Below are 15,296 nucleotides of genomic sequence, written 5' to 3'. Positions count from 1 at the left end.
CTGTTTGCATCAAAAAGCCGGGAGCTGCACTCGTGTCTGCACTAGTGAGAAAAGAGGCAGCTGGGGGAGGAAAGACACTGTGCGCACAAGAGCTGCAGCCAAGCCTTTGCTGTCAGAGAGTAGTAAGGACACTCCAGTACAGCCTTAAAACCAACACCAATACGGATTCCAATATGTTACTCTTGACAAGCCTTAGGTGAATCCCAATCCTATAGACACACACATCCTAGGGTAGGTCACAAATACAAACTAGATTTGTACTTTTCATAAGCTTTAAATGCCAGGTTACAGCAATCCTGAAGCCTAAATTGTGATGAGTTTCCTTTAGTCTTCTTGGTCTTTCCTTCTGGCTGTGAGCGTCTATCCTCACATCAGCTCAGGCATTAAATGAACTGCTTTTAAAGCAAAGTTTGCAACACTGCAAATTGTTTAACAAGTTAAAAAGGAGAGTGAGCATGAGCTGGCTGCTGGCGAGCCGATGCTGAAATTAATTAGTGTGCCAATGCCAGGGGGAGAGGAGGAACAGCCAACGCTGCAAACTCTTCACTGGTTTCAGGAACAGGTATAACAAGAAATCATAAGGCAGCAAATGGAAAAGGGAAGGCAGACATGACTATTACACCTTTTCAACCGTAGCAACTCTTACCAGGTAAGTGCTATGTGCAGCATACTCAGCAGATGCAAAGCTAACCCTGATATTTGTGCACCAGCCAGAATGCTACAGCTCTCCTGAAAAACAATGTGCGGCTAAAAGTTGCTCCTCCCATCAATAAGCCACTAAGGTAACCTTTTGCGTATCAGATTTCCTGGTACCCTGTCTGATGTGTCTTATTAGAATCAAGTTTTCTTCCCTTTCCTTCCCTGAAAGTTGCATTAGGACAACGTTTTGTGCTCTACTTCAGAGTCAGGGAATTGGGAGAAGATGAGTGTTAAGGGCTGATGTGGGTAGTTGGAGGGCTGAATAGGATCCCCCATCTGCTCAAGTATATTTTATAAGGCAGTAATATTACTTCCCTTGATTTTAAGAACTCCCACACCCAATGTGCATATGGTTTTTCAGCAGAAGTTCTTCCTTCAGTGAGGAGCAGTAAAGCCACCTTTGAGCGGAAAGGACAGGTTTCTTTATCTCCAACCCATCACAAGAACTAAGAGGCAGGGTTTTCAGAGATATTTTGGGAATATCTTTAGAGTATAGACAAGTGGGTAATCCAGGATGGGTCTACTGCAACCATTTCCATTCGCTTATCCCTGACTATTGGAAGACCATCTTAGATCAAGCGTTTTACTAGTTTTTCCTTCCTCCAGCACATTAATTGCAGGAGTGCCTTCTAAACAAATGAATACTCTTATTACATTGCTACTGTACCTAACCAAAATGCATCATCAATACACCCAGGTTTAGTGTGCTGCAGCCATCAATCAACTGGAGATGTTTAATGTTTTTATGTATTGCAAACACATCCCATTCCAGGAAAACTAAGGCCTTCCCTCGTAAGTGCCATACACAATTAGAATAGGAGCATGAAGGAAAAAGACTGGCATATTCTGTGAAACAGTAACTTCCTAAAACCCAGACTGGCATATTATCAAGGTGTAATCCCATTCCTAGAGAGGACAGATGGCTACTGGTTAGGATTTGGGAGATCTGGCCTCAAATCCCTGCTCTGCCACAGACTTTGTGTGATCCTGATCAAGTCCCTTACACTCTCTGTGCCTCAGTTCCCTATCTGTAAAGTGGAGGCCATAGGATTTCCGTACCTCACAGGGGTGAGGAGGACAAACACATGACAGATTGTGTGGTGCTCAGATACTACCGTAATGAGTGGGACATACAAGTACCCAAGATAAGTTCCCATCCCATACAGTCATAAGTTACAATAGCTGGCTGTATCTATTACACATGCATAATTAATAGGCCTGGGCCTTTTTCCAAGGGTTATGAATGGGTACAAGAATCACCAATCCTATTTGGAACAATAGTTGAATGGACAAAAAAAAATAAAATAAAATAAAGCCACCAATCCACATTGTATAGTTTGGGTACTTCAAAAACCACTTTGTCACACCACATGCAGCCAACCACAGTTAAAGCACTATAGAAAGGCCATTTCTGCAAGTCTATGGGCATCTACGGATGTGCCGGCCTAGCTAGCACACCAGCCTCAAATGCAGGGCCTTACGCACATTTGATAACAGTACCCAAGTAGTCAAAAATGTTACAAGTTAAAAAAATAAATATAAAAATCACAACTCCTTTCAGCAATTCAGCCGTTTAAATATTTCTTCTGAAGAAGGAAAGTGCTCTTCTTCAAACTATTCCATGGTTAGCACATTTGAGGAAGACCTAGCTAGCTTGCTACTAGAGAGTTTAATTATTTACACCAAGTTAATAAATACCAGATAGTCCTTCTAAATCTGTACAGGGTGCATAGTCCCATAGTCGTTTGGACTTTAAATCCAGTGCTTGATAGTCATGGAGAGCAAGACATGAAACCTGAGCACAGGAAGGATCCCACGCAGCAAGAGAACAGTGCGTACGCAGCATAAGCCTGTTCAGTCCTGAGATCCTGGAACAAGTTCAGATGTTACAACAAGAGTAGTCAAGTTCCTTCAGCAGAACCCCAAGTGAGCATTAATTTAAAAGAGAAAAAGACACTGTTCACAATTTGTTAACTGGCAGGTTCTCCTCAAAGGACCAAAAGAGATCTATGCAGCCACCCATAGAGCTGTGCACCCGCCAACAAGGGGCATCGTACCAGAAAGTCACTTCCTCCTTTGGGAAAGACTATAGGATTCATTTCCTCCTCTCACTAGAAGATATGATAGAAGCAAGCAGCCCTAGTTCTATTTTAATGTTCAGATACTGCTATTCTCAGGGCAGGTCTACACTACAGGGCTAAGTCGACCTAATTTACGGAACTCCAGCTACATGAATAATGTAGTTGGAGTCAACATACTTAGGTCGACTTATTGCAGAGTCCACATCACGCTGGGATGACAGGAGAAACTCTCCCGTCAACTTTATGCTTCTCATTCCGGCGGAGTACCTGAGTCGACAGGAGAGCGATCGGCAGCCAATTTAGTGGGTCTTCAGTAGACCTGCTATATCGACCCCCTGGTGGATTGATTGCCGCATGTCAATCCCCTAGTAAGTGGGGACAAGCCCTCAGTATTAGCCTGAAGAGAGAAACCCAAGTCCAATGTCAGATTTTAGACTGTTTCAGTAATATTCAGCAGGACATAAGGACGACAGACACAGTTCTTTTCTCCCAGATGGGGAGCTCCATCCTCCCTTATAATCACATGAACCTGGCTCTCCCAAGCTCTGCAGCAGAATTCAGAGCCCACAAACAAGGAAACACAGGCTACTTTAGTCTATGCACAAACTGAGGCAATTTCTATGTTTTATGGTAACTGAAGAGATGGTTCTAAATATTCACATCACCACAGAGGTCAGGATCATTCCTCCAATCCCATAACTAAAAAAGAATGTTGCCAAGGAATCTTCCATGTCCTGGTAAGAAACCCAATGATTAAGGCTGTTAAAAAAACCCAAAACTTGCGGGCTCTGATTTTGTTGTGGAAACAGCAGCTTCACACACACACAGCAAGTTAGTTGTTGCAAATGCGAGAGGCATTGTGACTTGGTGCAGAGCAACACACCACCACTCAAATTTGGCCCAGCCATCCCTCCGTCATGCTTGCCTTTGAGAACCAAGTGGGATACACAACGTCTCTTCTGTGCTGCTGCCCTTCTTTGGGAGGCAGGCTATTTGCCTTGGAAGAAGGTGCTGGAGCTGGTCTGTGGATACGCGCACATAAGGGCTTGTATGCACACAGGTTTTTGTACTGCTATAACTATCCATCTAGAACGCGATCAAAGTTAAAGCAATACAACCCCTTAACACGGACAGATGAACTGGCTGTATACATATATACACCAGGGTTGAACCATTAATTATATCTGTATAAAAATAATACCCCTAACCTAAACATTATATCAGTAAATACAACAGTTTAGACCAGACCTAAGCAGGACGGATTAGATAGGACTTCCTTTAAAAACAAAGTGGATGCTACTGAATGCTCCCACTGGCTCTAGAAGCTGGAAATCAAACCTGCATCTATGACCATTGTTCCAGGGCAGGACGGAGATCTGTCCCAGGGACTGAATTTCAGCTCCATTGTTATCTACTCACTCTAGTACTGGTGAGGTGATCCTAAACTCTCAGCAATATATTTAACACATTAAAAACGTATGTGAAAGTTACACGCTCAAGTTAGGTTGCATGTGCAACCTAAGTTTTGCCCCCACATGTGTACTTATTATTATTTCTTCCCACAGGACCGCTGCCTCATTCAGTGCCTGGGATGAGTCAAGGTTGTGATCTAGATTAGGCTGTGTGTAGGTGCCCTGCCTTATTTGTTGCAAGAGATAGAAGGTGTATAACAAATGAGGCAGAAGACTACAGGAAGAAAGAAGAATGGTCTTATGGTTAAGACAGGTGGAATGCCACACCCCAGAGGAATTCTCTTCTGTATTTGCCTTTGCAACATTCTTCCTACGAGATGCCAAATAAGTCACTAAACCAAAATTTTGGCAGAGGGCACTAGTTGTATAGGCCTCATTTCTGGGGGTCCCAATAGGAGACACCCAGGGCCTTACATGCAGAAGTTCTAAGCACTTAACTGCAACTAAAGTCAACAGGAGCGGTGGACACTCAGCACCTCTGCACTGAGGCAGCGTGGCCTAGAGGAATGAGTTGACAGTTGGGAGTCAGGTGATCCCAATTCCCCTCCTCCGTGGCAAGGAGGGGGAGAGAAAAAAAAAAAATGGTCAGCTAGGAGCTCAGGAGCTCCCCTCTTCCCCCAGCTCTCCCAGTGCATACGTGAAGGTGGGGTAAGCAGCGCCCTGGGTCCAGCTTTTTAGACATTCATATGCAATTTTTTTGGCAGGCTACTAAAGTTGTGTTGACATCACATGGGAAGTGGAGATTTTCAGGTTTTCCACAGTCAAACCCATATGGAATTTCACAGAACAAAGAAAAGGCACTTCTCTGGCCACAGGTCTCTTCTTGTCAAATTCCAAAGGCCAGCTACGAAGTCACCAGATTCTTTTACAACTGAAGTGTTAGGAAAGCCAACAGGGAACATTTTAAGTTCTGTATGATACACTGCCTTAGTTCTAACTTGCAATTCAGAGGCTTGGTCTAACACGACCAACTTATAACAATGTCTCTTAAGGCTGTGGATTTTCCATGCCCCTAAGCAAGGCAGTCATACTGACCTAACCCACAGCATAGACGGCGCTATGTTGATGGGAGGGCTTCTCCCATTGACAAAGGTACTGCCTCTCGGGGAGGTGGCGTATCTACGCTAACAGGAGAAGCTCTGCTGTTGGCGTAGGTAGCGTCTTCACTAAGCCCTGCATCACTGCATATATAGACACACTCGCAGTTTATACCAGCCCAGAACAACCAGAGTTGCCAATAGTTAAAGCTAGCAACTTTTGGAGACCCGACTGGAAACATCCTTTCTGGTCTTTGAGACTATTCCAATCCCAATAGTTATGTTATGGGAAGATCAGCATACTGGTTACTGGATATGAAACTGGAAAAACCCTGTTCCTCCATCATAACCCCTTTTACAAACACTGGTTTCTTACGATAGTTTAACAAAAAAAAAAAAAAAAAAGTCACCCTCCCACTAGGAATGGGGAGGCAGGGGAAGGAAAGGGTGACAATCACCTTGTTATTCATCTCCCCTCCCCACAAAAAGGAGATGGCACCAGAACGCCAGCTTCAATATCATTTTACTCTGGAGTATCTAAAGCAAGGAATTATTTGTACAAGAACTATGACATAGGGAACCGTAATAAAAACTACCATTACACAGCATCTTATACATTTCACTACAGAAACCTCACGTGCACATATTGACAGCTCAGCAAGTGTTTACACAATGCTCAGAGGCACTCCAGAAAGAAAAACAACCAGTGCCAAACTTGCAAATGCCTCTTCCTCACTGCTGAGCTATGACAAGAACTGGGAGCGCAGGTGTATAGAGAAGAGGAAGAAATATGAACTCCTCCCCGATCCCTATTGCATATTTACACCACATGGTTAGATCACTACAGGAACAAGAAAAGTATGCACACGAGATCAACCCTGAAAGAAGCGGCTGTTCCTGTTCCAGCCCTTACCAAAGCTACTATGTCATTCTGCAAACCTCCTACAGCTGGTTTGGGCACTGTGTTTCTTTAGACACAGAGCACCATAAAAAGCGGTGGGTGGTTTTTTAAAATGCATTATACAAAAAAAAATAATCCTCTATTAAATGGACCAATGGCCTGGTGATTAAGGGATAGGTCTAGAAGTCAGAAGACCTAGCTTCTATTCTCAGCTCTGTTACAGACTTGCTGCATCACCTTTGCGAGTCACTTAACCTCTGTGCCTCAGCTTCCCCCTTCTGTAAAAGGGTTACCACCACCAGAGTGCAAGACTGGAACAGAAAGATCTATGCTCCAGTGGCAAGCTTTCCCTAGGAAGTAGCGGACTGCCCCGACTACCAACTTTGACAGAATTTCAGCTTTAAAAAAAAAGTTTAAGTTTATAAACATAATATTGTAGAGATTACATTCAGTTCGTGTTTGGAAGGTCAGCGGAAGTCTTACTGAGCCTGCAGAAAACAGCTCCAATCTCTTTGCAGCTGCTCAGCTTGCCCAAGTCAATAAGGGCAAGCAACTAAAAAAGGACACTGTCAATTTCTCTACTGTCATCCAGGCAGGTGGATAGTAGAAAAACTGACAAGACCTGTGTCAGTTCCACTCATCTTCCCCAAATATCAACAGGGAACAATAACTTCCACCCTCCCATCTTTCACATTCACCTCTAGCTGGTAGGTTTAGGACTCTGGCGAGCAAGTGACTGGTACATTTTTCTCAATCCACGTGCATTTCCCCTTTATACATAAGAGGCTGCCCCAAAAAGTTTACAATGAACTGTTTTTTCTAATTGACCAATTTCAACAAATTTAAGTTTGACATAGCACCTTTTAAAGAGCATGTGCTGATTTTTAAGTTCCTGGTTTAAAAAACATACAGGGGGGGGGGGTAAGGAAAAGCTATTGTACTCCCCTGCTGATGTTTACAAGGGTCTTTATGGGAGGGGACATGGGTGGGTCTAGCAGCAATACTGTCAGGCCCACCCCTCCTGTCCTTCTTCACTTTGCACATGCCTGCCCCTTCAGTTTTAGCTTTACTACTGTGACTACTTAGAAACACTCTTGCAGGACCCAAGTAATGACATGCAGGTGAACTTCTCCCCAAAGCAGTGCATGTGACAGCAAATGCAACCGAGCACGTCAATAAACTGCCCGTATACAAAGTGCCATCAAAGGTACCAATTAAACGAACGGGGAAGGAAAGAGTACCTTTTCTCCTGTAGTGTTCCAATTATAGTGATTGTAGGGGTTACCTGTGAGATCAGCAGGTACAGATTTTTCAGGTGGAAAGGGAATTTCCAAGTTGGTGTCCCTTTGAGCACAATAGCAAGGACACTGGTGGGGAAGCAGTAGGGGTTGTAACACCAAGACAGCATGGGGGCCTGTGTTATTTTATGCTCCCTTTTAAGTTTTCATTTGTTTTGAAGAAAAGCTGCTGGGTTGTTTGTTGCAAGGTGTGCACATTAATACCCCTGGAAGGTCGGTAGATATTTACTAATATTATCCTCAGATGAAAGGTGCTATATCAGCCCAAAGCTTAGGTTTCAGAGTAGCAGCCGTGTTAGTCTGTTTCCGCAAAAAGAAAAGGAGGACTTGTGGCACCTTAGAGACTAACAAATTTGGAAGCTTAGTATCTTCATGATAAAAAAGTGATATTCGAAAATACTCGTTTAAAAAAAAAAAAAAAAAACGTTCTTCCCACACCCCTATGACCTCCTACCATGATGGGAGAGCGATCTGGTACATATTTTTCTAGTGTACTATTGAAAAAACCATCACCGTACTAGCATTATAGCCTCGTGTTTTAACAAGTTAAGTGGAATGACAACGGAGTGAGACCAACAGTGATAGGAAACCGTCTGCCGAAGATTCCGTTTGAAAAAAAGGAAGTTAATAAAGAGACCCCTGCACCTGTCCCCACTCCACCCCCCCCATCCCAAACTCCAGAGGGCACATTCTGTTAGTATCTTGGCAATAATAATAGCACAATAGGAGTTACCATACACAAAAAGGTGATCTCACTACCCCCATGCAGAGTAAAAAATAAGCACTTATGCAATGCCCTTCATTTGTAGACCTCAGCATATTTTATTAAGGTGGGCAAGCATTATTAAACCCACATCAGCTAAGTGACTAAGGCAGAGCGATTACGCGACTTGTCCAAGGTTATACACCGTGAGTCAGTGAAAGAGCAGGGAACAAAACCTGACCCCAATTCTGACTCCCATTTGGGTGTCCTATCCACTAGATTATGCTGCCCTGGTAGATGCCATTACTTCACTGGGGCCTCCCAAAGCACAGATTGTATCCTGAAACACCAGCCTCCTAAAATCACTTGCACAAAATATTTAAACAGAATGGCGAGGCCAAGGCCTCATCTACACTAGACCAGTTTAACTAAAATCAATTTAAAAATTAATCTAGCTAAACTGGTTGAACCTTAGGTGTGTCTACATTAGGGGCTTGCACCATTTTAAGAAGTTTTACATTAGGGGCTTACACCAATTTAACGAAGTCAATTTTAAAAATCAATTTAATGAAACCAGTGTACTTTTCTAGTAGAGACAAGGTCTGAAAGTCATTCACAGGCAAGGCCCACATCACAAAAGAATACCACCTCTCTTTTGTTGTAGAGAACTAATGTTTACTAGACCTTACGGGCAATGCAAGAGCTGCCAACAATGCAATACTAAGCAAGAAAAAACCCTAAGATAAAAGTGAACAGGAGCCAGGGCTCAATTTCAGATTCCAAGATATCACAGCTCACTGGCACTAAATGGCTCTGTGCTGCCAATTTATTTTGAAAACCATGTTTTTAACAACATGTTCATGCTTCAGTTGCTACTAAAGTTGAGATTTAAAGTCAACAACTGGGCCTAGAGATTTTTTTTTGTTATTAGCACGTTATTGTTTTTAAACCAAGTTCCCTGAACATGTAATAAAGGTCTCTGGATGACAGTACACCTATAGGGAGGTTATTCAACATGTGAATGTTTAATGCAACCCAAAGACATCTCCCATTACAGGAGATGCCTTTTACTGTAGTTAGCATTGTATCAAGACAAATACCCACCTATCTACTCATTAGCGGAAAGTCTCTTCTTGCAGGCAGTTTTCTTGAGGATCGTTCTGCTCCCTGACCCCACCCTTTTTTCTTTATAATTTTACTACTAATGAGACGGGACAAAGTCATAGTCCACTACCAAAACCAGCTATATGCTACAGGAAAAAAAGGTGAGTGTTTATCTTTTCATTTTACTAAGAGCTCTAGAAGCCCTGTATGTGAGATGGCCCAGACTTCCTGCTTGTCATTCCCATAGACCTTCAGGATCTTCTAGATTCACTTATTCTGTAAAACAAGTCTTCTAATCTCAATCCAACTCTGTATTTCCAGACTAAAATGGTCATAAGAACAAACAAAGTCCCTGCATCTGCCCCGCTCCATACAGATAGAGAACGTCCCAGTATTCACAACTCCCCGGATCAGCTGTGCATTCTTATAGGTGACCTATCTGCAAAAGTCTTTAGTGTTGAGAGGGTTACATATTGCTGTGCACAAGTGAGCAGCTACTTTTAACCTCTTATAGGAAAGAGTCTTTCAAATCAAGGTTTTACATTAAAACAGTGAAGTAACTCCTAAAGCAAGAGATGGGTAAAAAGGTCTGTACCTCCACATCATTCATCCTGAGCTTAGAGAATCAATATTTATACTCTTTCTTCCTTAGTGCCTGCCTGCCTCTCTCCCCACCCCACCCCACCCCCCAGAAACCTAAACATTTTTCCCTTCTGGATGACTATATAAAGGGAAAACTAACTAAACACTTTCCCCCAAACTCCCTTCCCTTAATCTGGAAGTAGAGGTACTTGGGGGGGGGGGGGAGAAGAGGAGAGGGAGGAATTGTTCCTTCCCCCCGCCCCAATCTATCCTTCTGAAATTTCTCAGGTAAGGTTATTTGATCAGCACCCATTGGCTCACCACTGTACAAGACAATAATGAGATTGAAAGCACTTAGTTTAGTCCGATCTAAGAAACAGAACAGGATACACTGCAAGGAGGTTATAACATAGTTTTGGGGTATTATTATTAAACCTACTTCTTGTGGGCAACCGAGAAGACGCAGGGGGAACTGGTTCCACAGTGCCAGGCAACAGCGTTTTCACAACATGAAGAAGGATTGTGTACATTTATGTCTGATCATCCTTGGCACATAGAACTTTTTATAGAGGCCATTTGTGCTGTCTAAAAGTCACTTTCATTCCCAAAACACCAAACATACACTCACTAATAATTTGAGTTGATAGGACTAGAAGGCTCACACATACTAAACTGAATGCCTGGAGTATAAATTATAACCAGACCAGACCTCCAGGATACACTGGGGGTGGGGTTGTTTTTTTTTAAACTAAACGATTTTTGAAAGTTTCTATCACAGAATCACAGCCATGCTATCCATAATCCAAATAGGTCTATGCACTGGAGTAAAAATCGGTTTCAAACAAATAGAGTTTAATCTTGGGCTGTTTTTTTAGTGCCCATCTTATCCAGGTTGATTTTTTTTTTTTTTTTTTTTTTTTTACAAGATATAAAATCCCTCAGTAGGGCACCAGTTTACATGACACACTTGTGCAACTTTCTTGCAAATACATAGGGTTGTATTGCCCAGGAACTCAAATGTTTACCCTGAATACAAGTTGCATGTGTTCCAGAGTAGCAGCCCTGTTATTCTGTATTCGCAAAAAGAAAAGGAGTACTTGTGGCACCTTAGAGACTAACCAATTTATTTGAGCATAAGCTTTCATGTTGTTAGTCTCTAAGGTGTCACAAGTACTCCTTTTCTTTTTTCAAGTTGCATGTGGACAACGCAGTGACCACAGCAGTGATAACAGCCACTCTACTAGAAAACACACTATTTCAATCTAACAGAAAGAACACAGCTAAGCTGAAGCAGACATCGCTATCAGTTAGCAAGGAACAAAACTTACACTAAGTTTTCAGAGCCACCGAAGAGAAGGATTGAGCAAGAAGGGAAAACTCTGTAGCTGTATGTCACACTCCAGAGTATCAAATGTCTCTGACCCAGAGCTTGCAATGAAAACAGGCAGGGTATGAGCAGAGAGAAGTCTGTCAGTCCTGAACAAGGCCATTACACATTCAGATCTAAGACATGTAAACACAGCATAACAGATTATCTGCAAACTCTGATTAAGAACAGATATGAACAGAATGTTAGCATCACTGTCCCAATGTCCAAAATGTCTGACTTGCATGTAGCTGAAAGTGCAAGAGCACATTTGTATTGCTGGCATTAGTTACATTTCCAGCCAATTAACAAAAATATTCATTTACAGACTCTTTTATCCTGCTCCCACTTCTCTCCAAAAAGTAGGAATTTACAATATAGTCAGGCCCAACAGTTCCAGGCATTTGATGTTTAATGTCACTATAATAAACAAACAATTGTTCCTTCTGAACTTAAGTAAAATTAATATAGTGATTAAAAAAAATAAGTCTTGAAGCATAGGTAAGGAGTTAGGCCAGGCCTGTACTTTAAGAGAAAACTCAATATGAAAAAAAAAAGTGTTAATCAATAATTCACCATTTCTACTGCTGCAGCTACAAATGCTTTTTAAAAGGTTTCTAACATACCCCATAAAAGCTCCACATTTACTATCTGATAACGGACCCAGCCAATTTCAATTCTGAAATGGGTCAAAATTAGTCAGGAATAAATGCATCCTTAGATTCCATCAAAGAAATCCTTTATACCAATGGGAAAGTCACATAACCAAAACAAACAGCACGTCCATTGTACAGAGAACCCCTGCTACTGTTCCGACAACACTGAATCTATTCCAGGCTGTATAAAACATAACAAGCAAAATAAAATCCAAGGTACAAACAAAATGCCATTCCCCTTCTCTTTTGTTTCAGGCACAATGCAACAAGGGCAGCCTGTCTGGAACTCTGCTCCTGCTGATACAGTATTGCTACTGAACTTCCTCAAGGTCACAGCCAATTTCAGCTGTGGAATAAAAAGGCAGATAGTGGCAGTGGTGGTTTGGGTTATGGATGGCAGAAAAGCAGAGTGTAAAAGTTTATGAGCTCATCAGGATTGTTGTACCATTACATCAGAGGCAATTATAAATGGCCAAGAGCAGGAGATGGGGAGCCAATCAGATCACAGATAGGATGTCAACCTAAGACCAACTGTCTCCTGGCTTTGACAGAAGGATTTTACCTCCATAATTCAAATCCCAAACCAAAGCAATCTGCACTTACTACTCCAATCACTGAACTGTTTACCAGCACTTCCAGGGAGAGGCCCAAGCCACTGGGCTAACCAAGAGACTGCTCAGGAAAATGGCCACAGCTAACCTGGGCAAGCTGCAGCTGCCCAAAACAGGTCACTTCCCACCTTCCTACCCCCAGGGAAGTGCAAAGGCCCCCTCACTTGGAGCAAGAAGAGGGAGGAAGAGCCTAATGGGGGCAAATGTGTAAGTGCTGCTCTGCAGAGCTCCCACTACCTCTACTGATCGCACCCCTTCCCATGCCCAACAACCAGGAGCTCAACTACCCACCTCCACCCCAGGCACACACGCACCATAGTGCCAGGCCCTTCCTCCACCCAGGGGCTCCCTCCAGCTCCCCCCTAGAGCCCCCACGGCAGGCAGGGGGAGTGGGAAGGAGAAGGCACCGCTCTGGAAGCCTCGCACAAAGGCTGGAAGGGGAGGAAGAGAAGGCAGAGAGGCAGCCATTTTAGAGAGAGAAAGACACAGACAATGGCAGCTCCCCAGCAGTGTGGGTCCAAGTGGGGGAGGGAACCCGCCGGAAATTCGCCCACCCCGTCACCCCCCTCCATCGCCCCACGTGCCCCCATCCCTGCCCCTCATGGGTACCCCTCTCCTGCCCTTGCCCCCATTGTCCCCGGCCCCCACAGCCACCCCACGTGCGCCCAGCCCCTGCCCCTAACCCCAGCCCCTGCCCCCCCACCCACCCACCGGCCCGCCCCTGCCCCCACACACATCCCCCCCATGCCAAGCGCTCACCTGCTGGGTCCTAGCGAGCGGCTGTCCCCCGCCAGCGCTGCTGCTCCCGGGGCTCATGGGCGCATGGTGGCTCCTTTGTTGGCCCCCTCCTGCGGCCGTGGCCCAGGCCTGGCTATTGCCCCCGCCGTACTGGGAGGCCATGTCCGCGGCCGGGCCCTTGGCGGCGGCTCCCCCGTCCTGGGGCCCGCTGCTGTAGTCGCCCCCGGGGTAGCCCTGGTAGCCGCGGGCTGAGCTGGGGGAGGTAAGCAGCTGGTTGAGGGTGGGGGTCGCGGTGGGCTGCGGGGTGGCGCCCCCTCCTCCTGCTGCCCCGCCGGCGGCCGAGGGCCCCATGGCCCCGAAGCGCTGCTGCTGCTGCTGGAAGGCGGCGGGGGATTTGGCCCCGGCGGCCGCTTGCGCGGGGCTCTGCGCGCTGCCCCGGGGGGAGCTCAGGGCGTAGGCCTGGGGGGGAGGCGGGTAGGCGCCGGCGCTGCGCCCGGCCGCCGCCGCCGTGTAGTAGGAGTTGTACTGGTGGTTGGGGAAGCCGTGCTCGGCGCCGCCATGCGAGTTCTGGGGAGGGGGCGGCCCCGGGGGGGCCCCCGCCGGCCCCGGGTAGGGCTGCTCCAGGCCCCCGCTCTGCAGCGCTGCCATGCCAGTGCTTTGTTGTCCGCCATGTTGGTGGAAGGCAGCCGCGGCGGCGGCAGCGACGGCAGCCGCCTGGGCTCCCCGGCCGTAGGGCGGCCCGAAGCCGTAGGCTGGCGGGGCCAAGGCGGCCGGGTGGGAAGGGGGAGGCTGCTGCGGCGGCGGCGGCTGCGGCGCCCCCACCCCGTCGCTGCTGCCGCCGCCGCCGGGCGGCTCCGGGAGGTTATTGTTCAGGGTGGCGGCGGCAGCGGCGGGCCTGGGGCCCGCGTTCCCGTTCGAGCTCTTCAGGTCGGGCTCGGCCCCGGCGTCCCCTCCGTTGCTCTCGGCCCCGTCCTGCAGCTCCTTCCCCGGGGGGCCCTCGCTCTCCGCCTGCTTCTCGCCGCCGCGCTCCGCCACCGCCTCGCCCCCCGCCTCCTCCGGGGGACAATCCCGCTGCTGCGCCTCCGCTTTCTTCAGCTCGGCTGGAGCCGGGGCGCCCAGGCTGCTGGCGGCGGCGGGGGCGACCTGAGCAGCCATGATCCCCCCTCCCCACCTAGCCACCCTCCCCGGACCCCTGCCCCCGAGCTGCTCCCCTGCCTGGCCGGCCGGCGGGAGGCCTCGCTGCTCTGCTGCTCCCCGCTCAGGCGGCGGCGGGCTCTTCAGGGCAGCGGGGGCTCATTCCCCCCGGCCTGGCTGGCGAGGCGGGGAGGGCTCCGCTGGGCTGGGCTCCCCGGGGCCTGGCCCCGCTGTGCCTCCTCGGTTGCAGCCGGCGGAGAAAGGGGAGGAGGGATCGGGGGGAGAGGAGGAGGAGGGGGTGGGGGGGACCCGGGACGGGGCTCCCGGCGTGGGAGAGGCAAGAGGGAGGGGGGTACGGCGGGCGAGCGGACCCCGTCCCTGGAGCCGGGCGGTGCGGCGGCGGGGCCGGACTAGGCGAGCCGAGCAGCAGCTCCCGACTCTCGTCCGCCGAGTCCTGCTCACTCCGACACGAGGCTCAGCACTGCCATTTTACCCAGCGCCGCGGCGGCCTGCCAAACCCGGAGCGGAGCCCGGCCCGGACTGGAGCCTCCCCCCTTCACAAAGGAGGAGCAGGCAGGCCCCGGACGCTTGCAACTCAGCAAGGCTGAGGCCGCTGCCGCACGGAAAATCCGCAGCGGATCCCGCGGAGCCGAGCCCAACCTTCAGCCACAAAAGGAAGCTCCCCTGCTGGGAAACACGGAGCGGATTTCAGCCTGGGCGAAGCGGACTGCCGGCTCGTTCTTCAGAAGACCCGCACCAGAGTGCTCCTCTCCCCCCCTGCACTACTGCCCGGCGCATAAAAAGATACCCGCAACCACCAGAAGCTGATATCCATCCATGCTAAAGGAGAACAAGTAGAAGTTCACTAAGCATAGGTCTGGGAGCTAGGACTCCTGGGTTCTTTTCTAACTGTG

General features: G+C 47.5%; 1 protein-coding gene across 1 annotated transcript in view; it reads right to left on the bottom strand.

Annotated features, from left to right (window-relative positions):
• ARID1A (AT-rich interaction domain 1A) overlaps window positions 1–14,990 on the bottom strand; it is a 78,791-nt gene extending 63,801 nt beyond the window's left edge. Inside the window, exon 1 of the mRNA XM_073317971.1 lies at window positions 13,270–14,990. Within this exon, the coding sequence (XP_073174072.1) occupies window positions 13,270–14,403 (1,134 nt within the window). The 5' untranslated portion in view covers window positions 14,404–14,990. The remainder of the gene's footprint in view (window positions 1–13,269) is intronic.
• Between the last annotated feature and the right edge of the window lie 306 nt (window positions 14,991–15,296).

The sequence above is a fragment of the Lepidochelys kempii genome, chromosome 19, assembly GCF_965140265.1.
Source record: "Lepidochelys kempii isolate rLepKem1 chromosome 19, rLepKem1.hap2, whole genome shotgun sequence".
Lineage (NCBI taxonomy): Eukaryota > Metazoa > Chordata > Testudines > Cheloniidae > Lepidochelys > Lepidochelys kempii.
Note: the sequence above shows the minus strand (reverse complement) of the source record. Positions and strands in the feature narration are given on the sequence as shown.